The following is a 24,626-nucleotide window of genomic DNA, read 5'->3' as shown; positions in this document are numbered from 1 at the left end:
TACTCCCATACATATACATATATATGAATTTTAATTCACATTAATTCATATTCACAGCATTACATGCTGGTATAAGATCGTTCTTCTCTTAGTAATAAGTAATGGACATTTTCCTAATCATGATATGCTTTTACACAACATTATCTCTACTGCCTGGGCTACTGTTCGGGCTTGGTTAATTAAGCGGGTCAATGATGCCAAGGTTCTGAGTAGGTATCTCTGTAGTTTTCTTGACCTTTCCCTCACAGTTACATACAGGCCATGCCAGATGCAGACATGAGATCCTTCACACAGTAACTTCCAAAGCAGAAAGGAAAGAAAGTGAACACAGAACTTTTAAGTGTCTCTCTTTATCGGGGAAGAAAGGTGTTTCCAGATTCTAACCCCCAGCCCCACCGCACAACAGACCTCCCCTTATATCTCATTAACTAGACCTGTTCAGGGACCTAGGCTGGGAAGACAAGTATCTGCCATTTTGGCTTTATTTTCAGGAGATGAGCACTACTAGTAGAGAAAAAGAAGGTGGATAACAGTTGGGTACACAATCAACTATGTCTGCCATAACCTGCATTACAAATTTGCTCTCCTCAAGGCTATTTCCAATCGAGTATGAAAATGTCTACTTCTTCATACTGTTGCCAGTGTTGTATATCCTCATTTTTTAAATCTTATTCAATATGATAGACAGTTATATCTTATTATGTTAATTTTCACTTATTTGATTACTGATGAGGTTAAACATTCAAAGCTGTTTGTTTTCTTCTTTCTGTGAACTTTCTATTCCCATTTTTCTTGGTTTACTATTGGGATATTCATCATTTCATATTTATTTGTAAGAGATCTTACATTTCTATAAGATGTAAGTGTGTTTGCATACTAGGCACAATTTTGAATAATTTAAAATATTAAATCAACTAATCTTCACAGCAATCCTATGAGGGTAATCATTATATATTTTAATAATCCCAATTTACAAATGAGGAATAGAGACACAGAGAGGTTAAGTAACTTCACTGAGGCCTTTCAGCTAGTAAGTAATAGAGGTGGGATTTGAGTGTGGGCACCTAACTCCTAAATTTGTTAGATTTTTCTCAATTTCTCATATACCTTTAATGATCTGAGACCAAGGCTTAATCTTTTTTTGTCAGTCCACACATCTCACTACAGTAGCCAGTAACCTTGTGTGAAGGCAAACTGAATTCCTTTTTGGTTACTCAAAATAAAGTGAAATTGATTTTCCTTTAATAATAGCAGAAGGTTCCTCGCTGAAGTGAATAAAACCATTCCTATACCTTTCCAAACTTCCCGTCTCAGAAGCTCCTTCTGTTACTACTTGTCTTTTTGATTGATACAAGAGGACTTGATGTAAGGGTAACCACTTCTATTATAACCTGACCTGCTTGGCATGTTCCAGATTTCTTCAAGCCCTTCCATCCAGAATGATGTATTCACTCTTTAAAAAACTAATACTGTGATTTCTGGCTCACAGTTTTCTCTATTTTTAACATCTTGAAAGTGTAGTACACTTGTTACAATTGATGAACCAGTATTGATACATTAATACTAACTGAAGTCCATAGTTTGCATTGTGGTTCACTTTGTGGTTGTACAGTTCTATGGATTTTGACAGATGCAGAATGACATGAATCTACCACCACAATGTCATACGGAATAGTTTCACCCCCTAAAAACCTCTGTGCTGCATTTATTCATCTTTCTCCTCCCCCACAGTAAACCATCCCCACCCTAAACTCCTGGCAGCCACTGATCATTTTATTGTCTGCATAATTTTGCCTTTTCCAGAGTAGTGTGCAGCCTTTTCAGACTGACTTATTTCACTTATGCATATACATTTAAGATTCCTTTGTGTCTTTTCATGGATTGATAGCTCGTTTCTTTTTATCACTAGAAAAATATTCCATCATATGGGTGTACATTGTTTATCCATTTGCTTATTGAGGGCTATATTGGTTGCTCCCAGTTTTTGGTGATTGTTTATAAAGCTGTGTAGAACATTTGCATGCAGGTTTTTGTATAGACATTAGTTTTCAACTCACTTATATAAATACCTACAAGTATGGTTGTATATGGAATGTATATGTTCAGCTTTGTAAGAAACTGCCTGTCTTCCAAAGTGGCTGCACCATTTTGCATTCCCATCAGCTTTGAATTGAGGATTTGAGAATTCCTGTTATCCCACATCCTTGTCAGCATTCGGTATTGTCATTTTTAAAAATGTTAACCATTCTAATAGGTGTGGAGTGGTTTCTCATTATTGTTTTCATTTTAATCCCTAATGAGATATGATATTGGACATCTTTTCTTCTGCTTATTTGCCAGCTGTGCATCTTCTTCAGTGAGGTGTATGTTAATATCATTCACCCATTTATAAATTAGGTTGTTTGTTTTCTTAGATGAGTTCACTTTTAGAGGTTGTATTTTACCAGCACATTGTGAATCTGCCATTTGAAGGACCACCCTTACCCAACCCCTGGTACATTCCAAGCCTTCTCTATCCGTTATGTCTGGGATCCTGTTCTATTCATTGTAGATACTGCCCACACAATTTTCTCTCAAGATGGGTACTATCCTTTTGGAGGACTGCCTATTGGAAAATTCTGAGATCTGTGAGCCCCTACACTCACCTACTCCCCATTCATTACACTGGCACTTTTACATCAGTCCCTGTGGGCTTGCTCTTCAGCTCTGCTTTCGGCAGCCCTTGTGTTGAACTGGAATTTGAGGGTTTCCCTAGTTTTTCTACAAATGTAATTTATGGGGTTTTTCAGTGTTGTTATTGCTTCATTGATTTCCAGGATGAGATGAGGGAAATTCACAGCTCTGCTGCTGCTGCATACTTGACAAAAACAGTCTCTCATATTTCTTTTCAGTTTATTTTGCTATTCTTTCTTATCTTTTTAAGGTGGATACTTTGTGTACTAATTGTGAGGCTTTCTTCTTTCCTAATGCAAGCATTTGTGGCTATAAATTTGCTTCAGAGTACTGTGTTAGCTCCATACTGTAAGTTTTGTTTTAATACCAGCTTTATTGAAATATAATTCACATACCATAGTACTTACACTTTAAAGTAAACACATTTTGTATTTTCACATAGTTGTGCATCCATCTCCAGTACCTAATTCCAGAACATTCTTACCACCCACCACCCAAGACCAATACCCTTTAGCACATTCCCCATTTCCCCACCATGTAGGACCTTTTAACTACTAATCTACTTTCTGTTTCTATGGATTTACCTACTCTGGGCATTTGATAGAAGTGGAAACATACAATATATGACCTTTTGTGACTGGTTTATTTTATTTAAGGTAATATTTTCAAGGCTTATCTATGTTGCAACTTGTATCAGTACTTTGTTTCTATGGCCATTAATATTCCATTGTATGCTTATACCACATTTTGTTTATCCATTCATCAGTCAGTGGACTTCTGTGTGGTTTCCACTCTTTGGAAATTACAAATAAATTTTCTTTGAACATTTTTGCACAAATTTTTGTAAGGACATATATTTTCATTTCTCTTGAGTAGACACCTAGGAGGGGAGTTGCTGAGCCACATAGCAACTCTATGTTTAGCATTTTGTGGACCCAACAAACTGTTTTCCAAAGCATGTGTACTATTTTACATTCTTACCAACAAATGATGAGGGTTCCAACTTCTTCACATCCTTACCAACACTGTTAAGTTGTCTGTCTGTAGCCAGTCTGCTAGGTGTAAAGGGATATTTCATTTTGATCTTGATTTGCATTTCCTTACTGGTTAGTGATGTTTATCATGTGCTTGGTGGGCATATTGACTATCTTCTCCAGAAAACTGTCTATTCAGATCCTTTTCCTGATTTTTTGTTGGGCTATTTGTCTTCTTATTGTTGAGTTATAAGTATGTTTTGTATATTTTGTATACATGCTCCTTATTTATATATACTTTCTCCCATTCTGTGGGTTGTCTTTCCATTTTCTTGATGGTGTCTTTTGACAGTGTCCATTTTAGTGAAGTGCAATTTATTTATTTTTTCCTTTAGTTGCTTGTACTTTGAGTGTCATATCTTAGATATAATTCAAAGTCACAAAGATTTATTCCTGTTTACTTCTGAGAATTTTTATCTTTAGATCTTGCATTTGGGTTTTTTTAGTCCATTTTTATTTAATTTTTATAGATGGTCTGAAATAGGGGTCCAGATTCCTTCCTTTGCACTCATTAAAAAGACAGTTCTTTCCCCCATTGACTTGGTTGACATCCCAGTCAAAAATCAAATGACCACAAATACAAGGGTTTGTTTTGGGGCCTTCATTTCTACTTCCCTGTTCTGTGTCTATCCTTATGCCAACATTCAATTGTCCTGATAACTATAGTTTTGCAGTAAGTTTGAAATTTGGAAGTGTGAGTCATCCAAGTTTATTTTACTTTTTAAGTATTATTTTGACTATTCTGGGTTCCTTGCATTTCTATGCAAATTTTAGGATCAGGTTGACAATTTCTGTGAAAGAGGCAGCTGGGATTTTTATAGAGATTCCATTGAACATGTAGATAAATTTTGAGAGTGTTGCCATCTTAACAATACTATTTCCCAATTCATGAATATAGGATAGCTTTCCATTTATCTAAGTCTTCCTTAATTTCATTCAGTGATGTTTTGTAGTTTTTATTGTACAATTTTTATACTTGTTAAATTTTCCCTAAGTATTTTATTCTTCTTGATGCTATTATAAATGGAATTGTTTTTTAAATTTTATTTCTGGGTTGTTTACTGGTGGTATATACCAATACAATTGACTTTTTTGGGTGAAACCTGAAACTTTGCTGAACTTTTTTATTACCATCTTTTTTGCTTTGTGAGAAGTCTGGAAATAAGATTCCAATCCCCCAGTGTCTATTGTTGCTGTTATTGCTGTTTGTTTAGTAATTTTCCTGAATTTATTCTTACAAGTCTGTTTCCTTTGTCCCATGTGGCCACTGAAGTCTCTCCTCAGTTAACCTATTCGTCAGCCAGTGATTGGACAGGGATTTCCTCAAATGCTTCAAGCCAAAAAAGTTTCCCAGCCTTTGCCAAGGGGCTTTGCATGTATGTGTGCTTATCAGGGTATACAGTCATCACTCACAGTTTAGACTCAAGGTCAGTCAGAGCTCAGAGATTCAGTACTTCCCAGGTCTTTCCTGGGACTGAGTACAGTCTTGAACATGCATGTGGCCTTCCAGGTTCCAGGACAAATGTCAGGATTTTTCAAAGTCCCCTATGGACATCTTATTGCCTAGCTTTTCCTTTTAAGTTCTTTGGTCAGCTTCTTGCTTGCCTTAACTATTATTGCTGCCTCAGCGGGCCACATTGTAAGCAACTGCATTGATTGTTTCAATAAAGGCCCCAGAAAAGGACTGTTGACAATGAGCATCTTCTGACTTTTTAGAGTGAGGATTTCCAGGGAGTTTTCAGACAAGTTAAACAATGACAGTTCTCTGGGACTGGAGCTTTCAGGGAGAATTCAAAGCCCATCTCCTCCAGTGACTGTTAGTCTATTGGTTTTCTCAGCTACTTTTGAACCTGAGGCTACTATTTTTCAAGGCTACTGTGGAGCTGGAGATGGGGGAGGATGGAGGATGGGATTAGAGCAAGTTGTAACCCCGCAGATCAGCTGTTCTTACTGAGATTCAACCATTTACTTGAGTTGTTTATTAGATTATTGCAATTCTTTGGCTTATTTTCAGAATTCTGAAGAAACTGATTTTGATCATTTTTTCCAGTGTTCTCACTGTTTTGATGGAGGGGTGGCTTTTCTACTTGCCATTCCAGTAGTGCTTCTCCCATCTCATAAGAAACAATATTTAATATTTTTATTATTTTTCATTCTTGGTATTTTCTATTTCCATTGTGACTTCTTTTTTGACCCACATGCTATTTGTTCTTGTTTCTAAATTACCAAATCTATGAAGGTTTTTTTAAACATTGATTTTTAACTAATCTTTTGAAATTTGTTGAAACATGGTATATAGCCTCATGTATGGTCAGCTGTCTAAAAAATTCTGTGTAGAATTGAAAAAAGCAGGTATCCTGCAGTTACTGAGTGCAGTGTTCTCATATCTATTAGATCAGACTTGTTAGTTGTGTTGTCCAACCTATATCCAAGTTTAGCTAACTTCTATAAAGGACAAGATAGAAAATATTTTAGACTTTGTGGGACTCTGTTACAACTACTCAGCTCTGCTATTGTATCATAAAAGTCGCCCTCAACAGTACATAATCAGATGAGCATGCCGTATTGTATTCCAACAAAGATTATTTAGGGACACTAAAATTTGAATTTCATATCATTTTCATGTGCCAGGAAGATCTTATTCTTCTTTTCATCTTTGTATTATGTATAAATGTAAAAAGAATTCATACTTCACAGACTACCTAAACAGATAGAAAGCCATATTTGCCCCATAGGTAAAAATTTGCTAGCTTCTATTCTGTATCCTTACTGATTATTTTTTAATGTACTGTATCAATCCAGCACGAGTAGGTTTACATTTCCTTAAATGATAAAATCATCTATTCAATGCTGTGCTCCTTTTAATTTAATCCTTATTTCTGAAATAATGTTATCTTTTTTATAGTTCTGTCATATTTTTGTTTTCATATTTTGAAGATATGATTTTAGATACAAATTCAGAATTTCTGAATCTTCATGTGAATTTAACTTTTTATCAGTATGCTAGGAATTTTTGCTTTGAGATTATTTTCCCCTAATGTCTGTTTTTCTTATTGTAGCCACACCAGCTACTATTTAATACTTTCACAGTATAGCTTTTTCCATACTTTAATTTCTGTAGCTTATGTTTAAATGTGACTGCTATGAGCAAGCATATAGGTAGATATTTTAAAAATTCAATCTGACAATTTTGTCTTTTAAGTGTAGGCTTTAGTCCATTTATTGTGTAGCAGATATTTTCTGAAAATATCTTTTTGTTGTCCTCATTCTTGAAAGATAATTTCATTGGGTATAGAATTCTGTAACTGAAAGATATTTTCTCTTAATACATAGGCAAAAATTCTCCATAATCTTCTTGCTTCCAATATTATTATTGAAAAGTTGTCTTTTAGTCTAATCATTGTAGCCAGAAAGATAATCTGCCTTTAAAATATTTTCTTTCTTTAGTACAATTTCAATATGATGTAACTAGGTGTAGATTTTGTTTTATTACCCAAGTTGGAACACACTGAGATTCTTGAGTCTGTAGATTAGTATCTTTCATTGATTCTGCAAAGTTCTCAATAATTATCACTTCAAATACTGTTTTTGATCCATTTATTTCTCTTCTTCTCAAATTCCAATTAAGCATGTATTAGGGACCTTTTACTTCTAATTCATTATTTCTATAATTTTTGCTTTCTGAGCTTCATTCCAAATAATTTCTAAAGGTCTATCTTTCAGTTCTCTTCTAATACTCTGGAAACAGAAATAGTTCCAAATTAAATTTTAGGACAATGGAAAGGCTTAGCTTGACCTATCTGTCCTCTTTGGTTCTCTCCATTAGTTGAGTCTGCATCTTAATTCAAGATCCATTTCCTGATGCACATTTCATGGTCTGAATCTGAAGAATCTTCCTGGAGATAACAATTCTTCACTATATTTGCTTGCAATTTGTTCCTGGGTCTGAGTTGATCTCGTCAGTAAGATCCGATAACCCTGGCAAATCTCATCTACAGATTACTCATTATTATTCACACAAATGGAGTAAATCTATCCTGATAGAGGGATTGGTGTATTATTTATAGAGTTCCACAAAGTATTCTTCAGATCTGTCTTCCTGTTCCATATGGATGGTGGTAGGGAGAGATGGGGTAGGTGTATGTTTCAGATGATTATCACTGTAGTAATTAAAATATACAAATCCTCTCCCCTGGTGAGAGGCAAGGATATGCTTAGTTGTAAGGTTCTCCAGATCCAGGGCTAAAGAAAGTTGTTTCCTGTCTATGACTGACAAAATGATAAAATCAAGTGAATGAAGAGTTAAAAATCTGGTAAAATGCTAGAGTGCAATAAGTCAAAAGAAGGCATCTGAAAGTTTGACATAGGAGAAAATATAGGCTTTAAAAACCAGGGTACAGGACCCAAAATCTGGAATTCAGGGAGATACAAGCAAGACTCAAAAGAAAATGACCAGAATAAATATCATGCCATAGAGTGTGAGCTGTGTATGTATGTGTATATTTGGGGCAAGGTGACAGGAATTCCGCCAAGGTTCAAGTGCCAAGATTAAGATATTCATAACATGCTATGTTTCCCTTTTGAGAAATAATATGATTGATGAGTACCACTTAGAATTTCTATGCCACAGTGTCTGAAGTCGTTTCACTGTATCAAAACTTAACAAATATGTAATTGATATAGTTATATTGTTGTGTTTCATTTTACTTGTCTTCCACAGGAAAAAGCCACAAAAATCAGTCATCAATGGCATATAAAAATGAAGTCCATGAACCTCCCCCAGAGGCAGTTCAAACAATAACCCCCGTAGAGGTTCATGTAGGCACCTGGTTTACAACCACACCTGAAGGAAATCGTATTGGCACCAAAGGATTAGAAAGAATAGCAGGCTTGGCTCCATTTTTATCTTTTCAGGCCACAGATCCTGTCAATGAAACGGTATGGAAAACTATTGCATATTGCAAAATTTTCTAAATCATTAGAATTCTGAAACAACACATAGAAGACTGTCTGGCAAATAATAAATTTTCAGTAACTATTTGTGAAATAATAGATGGATGGGTGAATGGATAGATCCATCTCCCCAAAGATAAAAACATTGTGTAGTTTATTTGACCAGCATAATGTACCATGAAATACTAATTTTTGAAATGACAAGAAATATTATTAATTTCTATACCACTTTTAAGACATATAAAATTAATTGTGTCACACATTTCTTTACATTGGATGTATTTGTGTATATGTCTTATATTCTAGAGGTGAGGGGCTATGCCTTATTTCTACTTCTTTATGTGCACCTGGAGTGATAGAAATTTTTTCATGACCCTTGACTTCAAAGAACTTGGAGTCTATTTAAGGAGATTCTCATATTAAGTAACTCATGGATGCAACAACACTACAGAGCGACTATACAAAAGATTTTATTGGAAGTCTAAGTGACAAATGAGTTGTATAAAAAATCACGGTTTTGTTTAGGATGTGAAATCAAACCTCCCTGGATGAACAATAAAACTTTCTATGTGCTAGGCTTTCTCTTCAGAGTTTCACATACATCATCTCATTCAGTCCTCACACCAATGAATATTATTACAGATGAGTAAATTGAGTCTCAGCAAGTTAAGAATGGGAAGTCAAGAGTACATATCTGGAAAGTGCTGAATCCAGATTAGAACCAGTTGTTGATGTCTGAAAACTGGGCTTTTTGCATTTTTTCAGCTAGTCCTCTAAGGTCTTACATGGAGCTCTGAAGCACACTCTGAATCTAAACAAGACAAAAAGTTTCCTAGTGCCTTATCTCTGGGTTCTGAACTTCCTACCCATGCTACTGATCAAAAACAAAATGTCTGCTTGCTATTGAGAGGAATTACAGTGTCTAACCAAATGTGTTTTCCTTTCTTCTTCAGTCTACTTCTGAAATAATTTTGTAATCTCTTACCTTGTTTGCTAGTTGTCTTTGTAAGACTCAAAGTATACATCATCTCAAGGTGGTTTTTGGTCACTTCAGGTAACTCTCTTTAACTTGGTTCCTGATGTAAATTATTCTTATTCAGTTTAATATGCAAATTTGAGTAACATTTCTTAGTTAATAACTTTCCCTCACCCTTATTAATACCTATTATCATTATGGAAGCATGAATCCACATCCAAGAGCCTGGATTCAAGCATGAACCAAACACCAGACACCTAACAGAATAACAACAGCAATAATAATACTTACTGAGCATTCACTGTGTGCCAGCCCCTATTTTTAGTACTTTACACATTCTAACTTATATAATTCTCACAACTATTATTGTGTTCTTTTTGCAGATGAGGAAAGCTACAGAGAAATTACATAGTTTTCCCATGATCACACAGCAAGTGGTAGAGTCAGAATGTGGACCCAAGGTTACATTCTAGATCCCACATGCTTAACCACTCTTCAAATAAGGGCCAAGAAATTACATGATCATATGAAACAAAATTGAAAATGGATGTATTTTTTCACAACACCTGACATGAAGTATCACTTTTCAGAGTATTGGGTGCTGACCTTGTGGTGAGGCCAACCTGGGTTTGAACCCTGGCCACACTCCTTACTAGATCTATGACTTTGGACAGGTTTCTACCTGGGTTGTGTCCTTACTCATAAAATGGAGATAACTGTCATTACCTGAAATAGTTGGGAAGATTGATACCAGATTCAGCACTATCAGGTGTTCAGTAAATATTCTTGCTATTGTGTTCTTAACCACCACTAGGAAAAATGGTTATCCCACCCTAAGGTGACCAGAAAATGTCAGTGTTATGTGACATAATGAAATGTTTGACTAATTCTAAATAATGATGTGAAAGTATCTATACTAGACCAAGAGTTAGTATTAATCATTGCCAACTTGAGGACTAAGTGTTAATCACTTTACCAGATCTCATTTAATTCATATAACATCCCTGAAGAAGATACAAGTGTTGGCTCCATTTTGCAGATGAGGAAACTAAAGCAGAGAGGTTAAGCAATTGGCCTAAGTCTTCAAGCCATCCATGGGGTCAGGATTTTAACTTAGGCAGCTTAACTCCAGATCTCATGCTCTAAATAACCACATTTCACAGCATCAAGAGTACCAATAACAAGAACCTAAAATAATAATCATCATGCATTTCTTTCTTAAGTATAGTGATTTCTGCCTACTGTAAAGAAATAAGAAGGTAATTATCTCATGTTCCCAGCAGCTGTAGACATTTGAGTCAAAAAATAGCTAGCAAGCTCAGTCTTACTTCCATCTGGACTGCTTCAAAGAAATACTGGGTCCCTTACAACTAGGATAGTGCAAGTCAGAAAATAGTTAATGAATAAAATATGTATTATATATATAATAAAATATATGTATTATATATATAAAATATATATTATATATATAAATATATATATAATTATATAATATAAATATATATATAATTATATAATATAATAATATATTATATAATTATAAAACACACCTCTATACCAGCTTATATAATGTGCAAGGAAATGCCATTACAGGTTTACCTTAAGTAGTTTCTAAGAAGACAGAACCTCTAGTCATTTTCCCAGACAGACCTGGTTCACTCCAGTCCTGATGTTAACTTTTTACTCATAAATATGTGATAAGGAAGGAGCATTAGTTTTGAAGTCAGACAGCCTTAGTCCAACACCAGCCCTGGTCCCAGCTGCGTCTGGTGACTGAGTGAGGCAGGGGTATACTGATCCGGTTACTGCTCCCAGACTTTGGACATGGGCACAGATGACAATGGCTCTGAGCTCCTGTCCATTACTGAAGCTTTGTTGAGTCTTCACCACAGCTCAGCTTCTCCCTCTGCCCATTTGTGCTTCCTGCCTCTTCCTTTCATAGATGATGTCCCTAATCACTATCTTGCACCCAAACTTCAACTCAGTGTTTGTTTTTGGAGAGATTAACTGGCAACAAAAGTATTATATAATACATATTTTATTATATGTATTATATGTATTATATCCTTGGACTTCTATCCTCATCTCCCATCACTGTCCCGCACTGGTCCCAGGGGTCCTTTGTGTGTGGCATGCCTTCCACCTGTGCTGCTCCCCTGCACCCACACAAAACACCCAAGTTCTTACTGCTTCATGGAGGGGAAGGCAGACCATGCCAGGACTCTCGCTACAGATGAGTGGTCCCTCGAATGGCTCCTGTAGCAACTTCAATGACTGTCCTCCATCTGGACTGTAACTCCTAGAGGATAGGCATTTAAACTTTGGTCTTGTTCTCCAGCATCTAGCACAGTCAGTAATACATAGTCAGCACTCCACAGATCTGCATTCAGTTGGACTACATTGGAATAGACATGGAACATAATGGGTTGATGAAGTGTCTAACCCTTGGCTTCCTTTCTTGGATGATACAGGTATTTTCCTTCTCAGACACTTCTATTTTCCACAGTAACACTGTCCATCAGAACAAAAGGGGTTAAGGTATAAAACTGACCATCAAACTAACAGAACACAATAAACTTTAATTTCCAACTGCATTGACTCAGCTTTAGGGAGATACAAGACAGGATATACAACATGATTAGTGCCGCATCCTTTCCAATTGGGATACCCAGCAAGGACCCACAGGCACACGTGTTTTGCTCCTAAAGCGCACATGGGATACGTATGGCCACTGCAGCTATAAGTGTATGAGTGTGTGGATCAGCTTGACACAGATGCCATGGGCCATGTTCCCCACCAGTCTTCATGTTCTGCTCTGATGACGTTAGGCAGAGACCGCTATACCAGCTTATATAATGTGCAAGGAAATGCCATTACAGGTTTATCTTAAGTAGTTTCTAAGAAGACAGGACCTCTAGTCATTTTCCCAGACAGACCTGGTTCACTCCAGTCCTGACGTTAACTTTTTACTCATAAATATGTGATAAGGAAGGAGCATTAGTTTTGAAGTCAGACAGCCTTAGTCCAACACCAGCCCTGGTCCTTGCTGAGCAAGTTTCTTAACTTATGGAAGCCTAAATTTCCTCCTCTATAAAATGGGGATACCAGTGCCTGCTTCCCCAGATTGTTATAAAGATTAAATCAAGTAGATGAAATAAAATTTCCACTTAAACGAGTAACCAGGATTTTGATGGTGTTCAATGGGGCATAAAAATAAACACACGGGGGGTTGACCACCCGGCCAAATGCTCATGCTCTGCCTCTGTATGTTTAGGTTATGACAACCCGAGAAGACAAAGTGACCATTGTTGAAAAGAAAGATGGAACTCGGATAGTGGATCATGCTGACGGTACCAGAATCACAACCTTTTATCAGGTTTATGAAGATCATATTACCCCCCCAGATGATCAGGAAACAAGTAAGTTTTATTTTTCAAGTATATGACAATATTTTATAGTCTTTATAGTAAGATAGCTAGAAGCTTCACTGATTTTTGAACATATACATAAGAAAAATAATTTTTGTAAGACCTCAGTGATCTAAGGAATATTTATGCAGTCCAAAGCAAGGCCTATGAGGGTGCTTTATTATGATCCATATCTTCAACAGACACCAGGAGTGGTAACAGCTCTAGTTGGCTGACAGATAATAATAGCGCCTTTTCCATTTTCACCACTAAAAACCTATAGTCAGGATTAGTGGCAACTAAAAGTTAATGATCATGACTCAATTGTCCTGGACATTACTCTCAGACGTGTTAACTTTGATCCTCAAGGAATCTAATTTCTGTAAGTAGGTGACCTCAGGTGTGTCCTCCTTCAGTTTTGAGAATGCCTCTCATTATCAGAAAGGTGGTGTGAGAGAATAGCACACTACAGCTCTTAATTAAATGAAAACTGTTCAAATACTTTAAAACACTACCACCCTTCCTAACCTAACCTTAGACAAGATTTGTAAAGAGAAATTATTCCTTGATTCCCTTTTCTTTAATTCCAGTTTATTTGTTTAATGCATTAATTACCCAATCACATGCAACAAAATTGGCCAGTAAGTGGAAAAAGAGGAAACTTCATATCCCACCAGTTAGTGTGAAAATTAAAAGAGCTACTTGAGAGGGCAATTTAAAAATATCTAGTAAATTGAAAATGTGCATATCATATGAGGCACTAACTGTACTTCTAGTTGTATATATAGAAAGACACACTTTTGCACATGGAAACAGGTACAGAGGTTCTACTTGTAACACTGAGTATAATATTAAAATATTGGTAAAACACAGATGTCAACAACAAAATAGAAAAATAAAATGCTGTATTCTTACAAAGACATGCTATATAGAAGTTAAAGGAATGAAGTACACACACATACACATATATATCAAGATGATTAAAGGTCTCAGAGCCATGGTAAGTGAAAAAAGTAGATGTAGAATGATACACAGAGTAATACATAACTCATGCAAACTTAAAGTACACAAAATATTATACATTGATTTTGATACACATATTTATAGAAACATAAAAATGGTTTGGAAAAGAAAGGAATACACCTAGAGATAAGGAGAAAAGTGAACCTGAATTTATCTGTAGTTCTTCTATATACATATTAAAAATGTTGAAGCAAACATGGCAAAATATTAACATGTATAAATTTTGAATAATTAATTTTATGTTTTTATAAATATTTCATTTTCTCAAAATAAAAAGAGTAGTGAGAACAGAACAGCACGTTAAATAAAATAAGAAGGGTTTTTCTGAAAGAATGACCGTGCACTGACAGGGAGAAGCCATACCGCAGCCCCACTGAGTTCTCAGGCCTTGACCTCAGTTTCTCATCCAGGCAGTCAGGATTCAGAAGCAAACTCAGCAGCAGGTGTGTTTCCCCACGTGCACATCCCGTCAGACCTGCTCACCTTGAATTTGCTTGCAGTTGAAGGTCCTTGGGCTGTCACCAGGCAGGTGAAGTGCATGCGGATAGAAAGCTCACACTATGCCACGGTCATCACCAACTGCGAGAACAGTAGCTGCTGTGCCACCTTTGGAGATGGGACATTTGTTATCGCCAAGCCACAGGGAACATATCAGGTAGGCCTAGGGGAAAATGAGGAGTACCAAAGGTAAGTGTCTATTCCACGAGGAAACTCACTACTCCAGGGCAGTGAACCATATGGATGACGGCTCTTGCCCTCTTGTCTCACCTCATCTAAGAACACACTTCTCAATCTCCATTTATTCATGTTTTTACAATCTGTTCCAGAAAAACATTGTCCTGTTTGCCTTACGGTGCTTTGGTATCTTCGGATCAAGATTATAAATCAAAATGTATTTGTTGGTGATCCTTTATGTGGTAGTCAGTAGGCACTGTGGGCGTTAGAAGCACTCAGGTGATCGGGCTTAGGCCTACCAGGCCAGCTTCCCCTCCGGCCAACTCTACCCTCATTCTCACTCTCCTGTCCTTCCCACTTCCAGTCCATCCCCACTCTTCCTAATGTCCCCACAGAATGCGGAGGAGCCTAGGGTCTGTGTGGTCCCAGAAGGGAAGCTTGTCCGCTGAAGCAAAGCTTTGTCCTTGGAGCATCAGGGAAGAACACTGTTAACAAGTCCTCTACGTCCCTGCATTTCCTCCCTACAGGTGGACACAAGTGCCTGGTGTCAGTCTGCAGTCCCATTAGTCTTAAAAGGATTTGCCTTTACCTTTCCACCTCCTGGAGAAGGGACACCAGTGCCGATATCACAAATAATGTCACAGGGTTCTGAAAGCTCAGAGCCAGAAGATGATGAGCAAAGACCTCTGTGATCAATATTTGTTACTGTGCAAGCTGCTGAAACCAGTTTGTTCCTCCCATCTCTCCTGATAATATTATGCTGTTCCCTCTTTGTCCAGAGTGTTTGGGGGCAGGAAAAGTGCTGAAAGCAAGAGATGACTGTGAAATGTTGCAATTGGAGAAGCAGGTGCTATTTTTCTTATGTAGCATTCAGAATATCCATTTTTTAGGCAGGTTGGCTTTAACCATACTCCAGTACCAGGTGTTCTACCAAATTTCACAAGAATCATGAGAATGTCTTGCAAGGTCAGATTTGCCTTATTTTTATCACAGCAAACTCTAATGGTTACAACTATGGGGGCAAAGGAATTTTAGCACCACTGGCAGTTACCACTGAAGGAAGAGGGAGAAACCAAAGAGATCTGACTTGGAGCCACTCATTGTCTGTCACTATTGTGTAACCACTTGTTTCTTCCAGGTTCACCCAATATCCTGAAACACAGCCCAAGAATGATTTAGAAGGTTGATCACTCCTGGTTAAGAGACACAGACTTTTATTCCCAACTAAAAATAAATCCGAATAAGTTTACCAACACCTATTTTATAGTTCTATAGTTCTCTAGAACTGAACGATGGCGTTCAAAGTACCTTTTGTCAGTCTTCTAGTGGTTGGTCTTGACAAGCACAGTCATCACTTCCTCATTCGCCAGCATGAGGACAATGGGCAGTACGATGAGTGTGACTGGATGTCAGGCAATGTATTAAAAAGAGAGGTAGATCTTGGTATTGGCCACTATTGTACTTTGGCAGCACTAGAAAAATTAGCCAAAACATGAAAGGGAGGTGGATATAACAATTGTTATCCTCTATAATTATAATGTGTCACAGGTGTGGGTAGTTCCATCTATCCAGCTGGAGGGTTTTAGGAGGACAAGAAAACTAATACTGGGCCTATTATCTCCCATGGGAAACCTTCATCTGTCCCTGGTTCTAAGAACTGAAACCAGTTTCTCTAGACCAGAAGACCTACCAGATTCTAGGGGGAGGGGTGTGTGTGTGCTGGAACAAGCTTCTAACTACTCTTTTATGCCTGTCTGATCCAGCCTAAGAAATTCCTTTGGGGAAAAATATAAAAATGTAATAAGCATTCATAAGAATAATACTGAAAGAACTTTAAGAGTCTTTATCTTTATTACCAATACCATAAACAAACATTATCATAATGGAAAGTGGCTCATCCTCTACTCAGCATGTGAAATCAGCTAGAAGAGACAAATTTTATAGCAAACTCTGAGCGGTATAGGTATGTAAAATCATGAGAATTCTATTTGCTAACTGGTTTTCAAGTTAATAAAAGATAATCTCTAGCAAAAATTATGGATCATTGCTGTATTTCCCATGTTGAGTCTCTGGGCTTCAGCATAGGTGTTTCTCCAGGTTAACTTCCTAGAAGAAACGGCACCTCCTGTTTATTAGGTTTACTTTTTGACATTTCTGCATGGTTGTTTCTCCTAGTCTATGGTGTGTGTGTCTTAATTCTGAAAACTACAGGCCATCTTCTTCTCTCCAGAGTAGCTTTCAATAAGTTATAGAGTCAATATGGCAGTTTGGGTCCATTTTGATGTGAATCTATGAAAGCGGGAAAGTTGCAAATTTAACTAGCCATCTGTGCCTATTCTAAAATGTGCTTAAAACCACAGAAAATCCTCAGAATTAGCCAAGGCCCAATGAATTATCTGGGCCTGGGGAGTGGTGAAGAGTCAATCTGAGAGACTTCCAAAATGGTAAAGTAGGGACCTCCAAAAGACCACACCTCCCTAAAAACAACTAGAAAACTGGAAAAAATGTCAAAATCCACTTTTACAAAACTTTGAAAATTAACCAAAGGATTATAACAATCTAAGGCTTGTTTACTTAAAAAGAAAAGAGTAAAAGAAGGGGAAAAAATGAATCTCAGGAAGAACAGTAAGATCCATGGAGATTTCATTTGCCATATTCCCCTCTCTTACCCTTGCTCCATAGTAGCCTTGAAAGTCAATACCCTCACATTCATGATAGCAATGAAAACCAGCAGGCTAGGAGCTGGTGAAAGGGGAAGAATAGGTTTAGAGCTCACCAAAAACCCCATCACAAAATATTGTCAAGTGTTTGACCTGATAGGTCCCCATTCACAGATGTTGTCTTTATTTGCTCTGACTCTGAGCTCACTCGCTACAAACAATAGCCTTTTCCCCAAACAAAGGTAATTATTTAAAATTACAGCCACCTGAGGTGACAATAACAAACAAGAGGGTGAACAAAAGAAATTAAGAGGAAAAGCTGGGGAACAAGAAGTTCATAAAGGGCTTTGAAAACCTCTTACATATGACTTGGAATATAGAAAACCACATTCATATGCAGGGCTGTGTGAGTGCCCAGAAAGGAACTCAAAATGCCTATCATGAGACTTTTTGCTGATCAAGAGGCTCTGCAAAAGCAGGAGGTGAAGGCTAAGGTGGAGCTGTAAACTTCCTGCTGGAGCACTGAGAAAATCCCTGTGCAAACAGAGCTCTTCATAGAAGCTGAAAGACCTATTAGTTTAAGGTTTTTAAGAAATATCTACCCAATTATGAGCAGAACGCTAAGCTAAGCAAACAGACATGCCAGTGCACACAAATGACAATAAATATAAACTTTAAAGAGTTAGTTCAGGAAAATCACTAAATAAATAGCAACAAAAGCAGAAATAACAATAACAAGCCTGAGGCAGGGATGTAATTTCCCAAGTTATACATTATGCTATTTAAAATGTCCATTTTTCAACAAAAAAATGATGAGACATAAAAAAGGGAAATTGTCATTCATAAACAGGGAGGGTGTAGGAAGAAGCAATCAATAGAAACTGTCCCTGAGGAAACCCAGACTTTGTACTTAACTAGACAAGGAATTTAAGTCATATGTTAAGTTTATAACAATATGTTAAAAAACTAAGGGAAACCCTGTGTAAAGAACTAAAACATAGAATGAGAAGATCAATACACAGAAATTATAAAAAAAGAACCAAATAGAAATTATATAGTTGGAAAGCACAATAACTGAATAATGAAGAATTCACTAGAGAGTCTCAATATCAAATTTAAGCTGGCAATTGAAAGAATTAGCAAACTTGCAAATAGGTCAGTGAAGATTTGTCAGTCTGAGGAAGAGAGAGAAAAAAGGGAAGAAAACTGAACCGATTCTCAGTTCACACCAATATAGGCCTAATGAGAGTCTGAGAAGGAAAAGAGAGAAGGGAAAAAATACTTCAAGAAATAATGGCTTAGAACTTATCAAATCTGATAAAACAATCCATACATGGAAGAATCTCAACAAAATTCAAGTAGGATTAATTCAGAAGAGATCACACCTATACACATCATGATCAAGTGAAAGACAAAGCGTCTAGCAAGCAGCAAGAGAGAAGAGACTCATCAAACACGAGGTATCTCCAATAAAATGAACAGCTGATCTCTCATCAGGAGCCGTGAAGTCCAGAAGGCAGTGAGATGCCATATTCAAAGCATTTAAAGAAAAAGACCATCAACCTCCTACTCATTATTCAGTAAAATTATCCTTCTAAATTAAAGAAATTAAGATATTCCCAGATAAACCAAAACTGAGAGACTTAATTGCTCTTATACATGCCCTACAAGAAATACTCCTTTTAGGCTGTAATGCAAAGACAATAACTCAAATACACACAAGAAATAAAAAACACTAGTAAAGGCAACTACTTATATGGGTAAATATAAAAATACAGAGGTAAAAGGTAGCTGTATATTATACACGTATTTTTTATTTTTGACTCACTTGTTTTTTTTATTTAAAAGGTAATTGCATAAACCAACAATTATTATAGCATATTCTGTGCTTATAATGTATAAAGATGTAATTTTTTTGACAATAATAATACAAAGGAGAGGGGAAGGAATAAACCCATATAGGAGCAAAGATTTTGCTTAATACTGAAATTAAGTTAGTATAATCCAATACAGATTAATCCAATGTAGTATTAATCCAATACAAATTAAGATGTTATTTGTAATCCCCAAGAGACACTAAGAAAAATAACTCAGAAATATATAGTAAACAAAACAACAAGGGACTAAAAATGGCATTCTAGAAAATTTCAATTTAAAACAATAGAAGGCAATAATGGATAAACAGGGTAAAAGAGATACAAAGACATGCAGAAAAATTAAAAATTGAAAGATGTAAATCTAAACATCAGTAATTACATTACATACAAATGGATTAAACAATCCTATAAAAAGACAGATATTGGGGAAATGGATTAAAAAGCATGATTCAACTATATGCTGTCAAGTTTCTTTAATAATTTCTCTCTTCCTGTTATCCTCCCAGGTATTACCTCCAAACACAGGCAGTCTTCATATTGATAGGGATTGTTCAGCTATATATTGCCATGAATCCAGTAGTGACATATACCATCCTTTCCAAATACGTGAACAGCTGAGAGCTAGCAGGTACATCATGAAGCACACATCAGAGGTTATCTGTGAGGTCCTGGATCCTGAGGGAAATGCCTTTCAGGTAAAACGCATCATTAGTCTGAAGGTAGAGCAGCTCTGGCTTTGTTTTTGAGATATTTTGCACTAGAGAGCTTCCATGTAACTTTTTACATTGGCTGCCTTGGGATTATTTATCTACCTACTGCCAGTACTTTGGGCAGGCAGTAATGAATGCCAGGGTCTTTCATTCTCAGGTGTACTTCCGTAAGGATAGCAAGCCCAACAACTAGGATGGTAGAAATGTTAAAGCCAAATAAGTAATTAGACCAAAAGGGAAGACACATTACTAAATACCGAAAAATAATACCATTTATTAGTGTCCTCTTTAATTTCCCTTAAGATGCAAAAATATCTATGTTCATCTATGTTCATCAGGGATATTGGTCTGTAATTTTCTTTTTTTGTGGTGTCTTTGTCTGATTTTGGTATTAGAGTGATGTTAGCCTCGTAGAATGAGTCTACTTTTTGGAAAACTTTAAGGAGGATAGGTATTAGGTCTTCACTAAATGTTTGATAAAATTCAGCAGGGAAACCATCTGGTCCAGGGATTTGTTCTTAGGTAGTTTTTTTATTACCAGTTCAATTTCTTTGCTAGTAATTGGTCTATCCAGATTTTCTGTTTCTTCTTGGGTCAGCTTTGGGAGGTTGTATTTTTCTAGAGAGTTTTCCATTTCTTCTAGGGTATCCAGTTTGTTACCATATAATTTTTCATAGTATTGTCTCATAATTCTTTATATTTCTGTGGTGTCCGTGGTGATTTTTCCATTCTCATTTCTGATTCTCTTTATGTGTGTAGACTTTCTTTTTTTCTTGATTCGTCTGGCTAGGGGATTATCTATTTTTTTTATTTAGTCAAAGAACCAGCTCCTGCTTTCATTGATTTTTTTCTATTGTTCTATTCATCTCAATTTTATTTATTTCTGCTTTAATCTTTATTATGTCCCTCCTTCTACTGACTTTGGGCCTCATTTGTTCTTCCTTTCCTAGTTTCATTAATTGTGAGTTTAGACTGTTCATTTGTTCTTCTTTCCTGAGGTAGCCCTGTATTGCAATATATTTCCCCCTTAGCAAGGCCTTTGCTGCATCCCACAGATTTTGTGTTGTTTAATTATTATTGTTGTTTGTCTCCATATATTGCTTGATCTCTGTTTTTATTTGGTCATTGACCCATTGATTATTTAGGAGCATTTTATTAAGCCTCCATGTGTTTGTGGGCTTTTTTGTTTTCTTTGTGTAATTTATTTCTGGTTTCATACCTTTGTGATCTGAGAAGCTGGTTTGTACAATTTCAATCTTTTTGAATTTACTGAGGTTGTTTTTGTGGCCTAGTATATGATCTGTTCTTGAAAATGTTCCATGTGCACTTAAGAAGAATGTGTATCCTGTTGCTTTTGGATGGAGTCTTCTGGTAATGTCCATTAGGTCCATCTGTTCTAATGTGTTGTTCAGTGCCTCTGTCTCCTTACTTGTTTTCTGTCTGGTTGATCTGTCCTTTGGAGTGAGTGGTGTGTTGAAGTCTCCTAAAGTGCATGCATTGCATTCTATTTCCCCCTTTAATTTTGTTAGTAGTTGTTTCACATGTGTATGGGATCCTGTGTTTGTTGCATAGATATTTATAACAGTTATATCCTCTTGTTGGACTGACCCCTTTATCATTATGAAATGTCCTTCTTTGTCTCTTGTTACTTTGTTTTGAAGTCTATTTTGTCTGATACAAGTACTGCAACTCCTGCTTTTTTCTCCCTGTTGGTTGCATGAAATATCTTTTTCCATCCCTTTACTTTCAGTCTGTGTATGTCTTTGGGTTTGAAGTGAGTCTCTTGTAGGCAGCTTATAGGCAGGTCTTGTTTTTTAATCCATTCAGTGACTCTGTGTCTTTTGATTGCTGATTGCTGCATTCAGACCATTTACATTTAGGGTGGTTATCGACAGGTACATAGTTATTGCCATTTCAGGCTTTAGATTCGTGGTTACCAAAGGTTCAAGGGTAATTCCCTTACTGTCTAACAGTCTAATTTAACTCACTTCGTGTGCTATTACAAACACAACCTGAAGGTTCACTTTTTTTTTTCCTCCTTTTTCTTCATCCTCCATTCTTTGTATGTTATGAATCATATTCTGTACTCTTTGTCTATCCCTTGGGTGACATCTATTTAGCCTTAGGAATACTTCCATCTATAGGAGTCCCTCCAAAATTCACTGTAGAGGTAGTTTGTGGGAGGTAAATTCTCTCAACTTTTACTTATCTGAAAATTGTTTAATCCCTCCTTCAAACTTAAATGATAACCTTGCCAGGTAGATTATTCTTGGTTCAAGGCCCTTCTGCTTCATTGTATTAAATATATCATGCCACTCCTTTCTGGCCTGTAAAGTTTCTGTTGAGAAGTCTGATGATAGCCTGATGGGTTTTCCTTTGTATGTGATCCTTTTTCTCTCTCTAGCTGCTTTTAAAAGTCTGTCTTTATCCTTGATCATTGCCATTTTAATTATTATATGTCTTGATGTTGTCTTCCTTAGGTCCCTTGTGTTGGGAGATCTGTGCACCTCCATGGCTTGAGAGACTGTTTCCTTTCCTAGATTGGGGACGTTTTCAGTAATTACCTCCTCAATGACACTTTCTATCCCTTTTTCTCTCTCTTCTTCTTCTGGCACCGCTATAATACGAATATCATTCTGTATTCTTTTTCTTAGAGATTCTTTCTTTCTTAGAGATTCTTTTTTCTCTGCACCACAGCTTTGTATTCCTCTTCTTTAATTTCTATTCCATTTACCATCTCTTCTACTGCATCTAAATCTACTGCTTTTAAATCCTTCCATTGTATGTTTCATTTCAGATATGGTATTTCTTAATGATTGAATCTCTGACTTAAATTCATTCTTGAGTTCTTGAATATTTTTCTGTACCTCCATAAGTATGTTTATGATTTTTATTTTGAACTCTCTTTCAGGCAGATTGGTGCGTTCAGTTTCATTAGGCCCTTTTTCTGGGGTTTGTGAGATTTTGGTCTGAACCATGTTCTTTTGATGTTTCATATTTCTGTGTGGTGCCCACTAGTGCCCAGAAGCTCCAGTCTCTGGAGGTTCTCAGCCCCTAGAGTGAGGCTGGCGGTCATAGGGGAGCGGAGCTGGTGCCTGGGCAGAGGAAAGATCTGTTTCCTGATTCCCGTCTGCAGTGCCTGTCTCCAGTGTCAGAGCCAGTGGGCGGAGCACACAGGTGTAAGCCTCTGTGCTTTGCATCTATAGCTGTTGTAGGCTGAGCCTCCTTGTGGCTGGTCTGACGCTAGTGAAGTGATTGTTGGTTTTCAAACCGGTGCCAGCAGGCCAGGAGGAAGGCGCAGCAGGCTGCGTGTCACAGTGGGGGGCCTTGGAGCTGAGTAGGCAGCCAGGGGGATGGGGCACCTGAAGCTCCTCAAAGTTCCCAATCAGCTAGGCAGAGCACACCCTGACACCCTTGTCTAGCTCTCCCCTCCCCTGCACAGCAAGCCTCGTGCAAACCCCACTCCTTCAGCAGCCCTCTCGCTGCTAGGAAGCCTCTCAGACCGCCTGCCTTTCCCTTGTCCCAGAGTGGCTGGGAGTGGATCCCCTCCTCCACAAATGGCCGGAATCTGTCTCTCAAGCACTCCACCTGTCTGAGCTAGCCAATGTCCAGAGCACCACACAGTGTAGGTTTCTGCTCGCAAAGCAGACCTCCAGGGCTGGTGTTCAGCAGTCTCAGGCTTCCACCCCCTTCCCGCTCCGTTTCTCTTCCTCCCGCCGGTGAGCTGGGGTGGGGGAAGGGCTTGGGTCCCACCAAATTAAAGCTTTCGTAAGTTACCCAGTTTCGTGAGGTCTGCTCTGTTCCTGAGGTCTGTATATAGTCTGGTTCTGCCTTCTTTCTTGTTGCTCTTTTAGGGTTAGTTGTAGCAATTAACTATATTTTCATACTATTTGTGGTTTGGGGAGGAGTTCTCCGTCTCACCTCTCATGCCCCCATCTTGAATCTCCTCTGAAGATGGGTTTTGAGTCCCCTGACATCTGAGTCACCTTCCTCTGAAGGCATTCTGATTTGTCATTGTTTAACAGTCTAGGTGTGGTTTGTAAGCAGAGATATGCTACTGGTTTTTCACTTTTATTAATTCAGCCTGTTTTGAGTCAACAATACCTTGTAAATAGATATCCCTGATTTTCTAAGTTTACCAGAAGATCACCTGCTCTCTCAAATGGGATTAGCAGAAAGATGAGCTTTATGGCACCTTTTTTCACTTGTAGTTGCTTATGTGCTGTGTCCTTTAGGTCATGGCTGATGGTAGTGTATCAACTATGCTACCAGAAAACAATTTGGAAGATGATTTAAGTGAAAGAACCGAAGGCTATGATAGTTTATCCTCTATTCACCTTCAAAAGAATCATCTACAAATCTATGGTGAACATGTCCCCAGGTAAAATCATAAAAATAATACCGTGACTTTTATTTTTAATTGCAAGTTCAAGGAGCATTCTAACTGAATACTCCCAGTGATTAGATTTCCATTTCTTCAAACAGGTTTTTTGTCATCCATGCTGACGGATCAGGAGTGGAACTTCTTCGAGACAGTGACATAGAAGAATACCTCTCCTTGGCATATGGAGATTCAACTACTGTAGTTCTTCAGGAACCAGTACAGGAACAATCAGGTAGAGTGCCCGAACCATCTGG

The 24,626-nt window shown here is 37.3% G+C and overlaps 1 protein-coding gene across 1 annotated transcript in view; it reads left to right on the top strand.

Annotated features, from left to right (window-relative positions):
• Positions 1 to 24,626, top strand: part of SPAG17 (sperm associated antigen 17) — a 262,478-nt gene that overhangs the window by 193,202 nt on the left and 44,650 nt on the right. The window contains exons 29-34 of the mRNA XM_057500594.1: positions 8,428 to 8,645; positions 12,911 to 13,055; positions 14,567 to 14,721; positions 19,785 to 19,973; positions 24,224 to 24,369; positions 24,474 to 24,604. Of these exons, the coding sequence (XP_057356577.1) occupies positions 8,428 to 8,645; positions 12,911 to 13,055; positions 14,567 to 14,721; positions 19,785 to 19,973; positions 24,224 to 24,369; positions 24,474 to 24,604 (984 nt within the window). The remainder of the gene's footprint in view (positions 1 to 8,427; positions 8,646 to 12,910; positions 13,056 to 14,566; positions 14,722 to 19,784; positions 19,974 to 24,223; positions 24,370 to 24,473; positions 24,605 to 24,626) is intronic.

This window comes from Manis pentadactyla, chromosome 4, assembly GCF_030020395.1.
Source record: "Manis pentadactyla isolate mManPen7 chromosome 4, mManPen7.hap1, whole genome shotgun sequence".
NCBI lineage: Eukaryota > Metazoa > Chordata > Mammalia > Pholidota > Manidae > Manis > Manis pentadactyla.
This window is presented reverse-complemented; position numbering and strand designations above follow the sequence as displayed.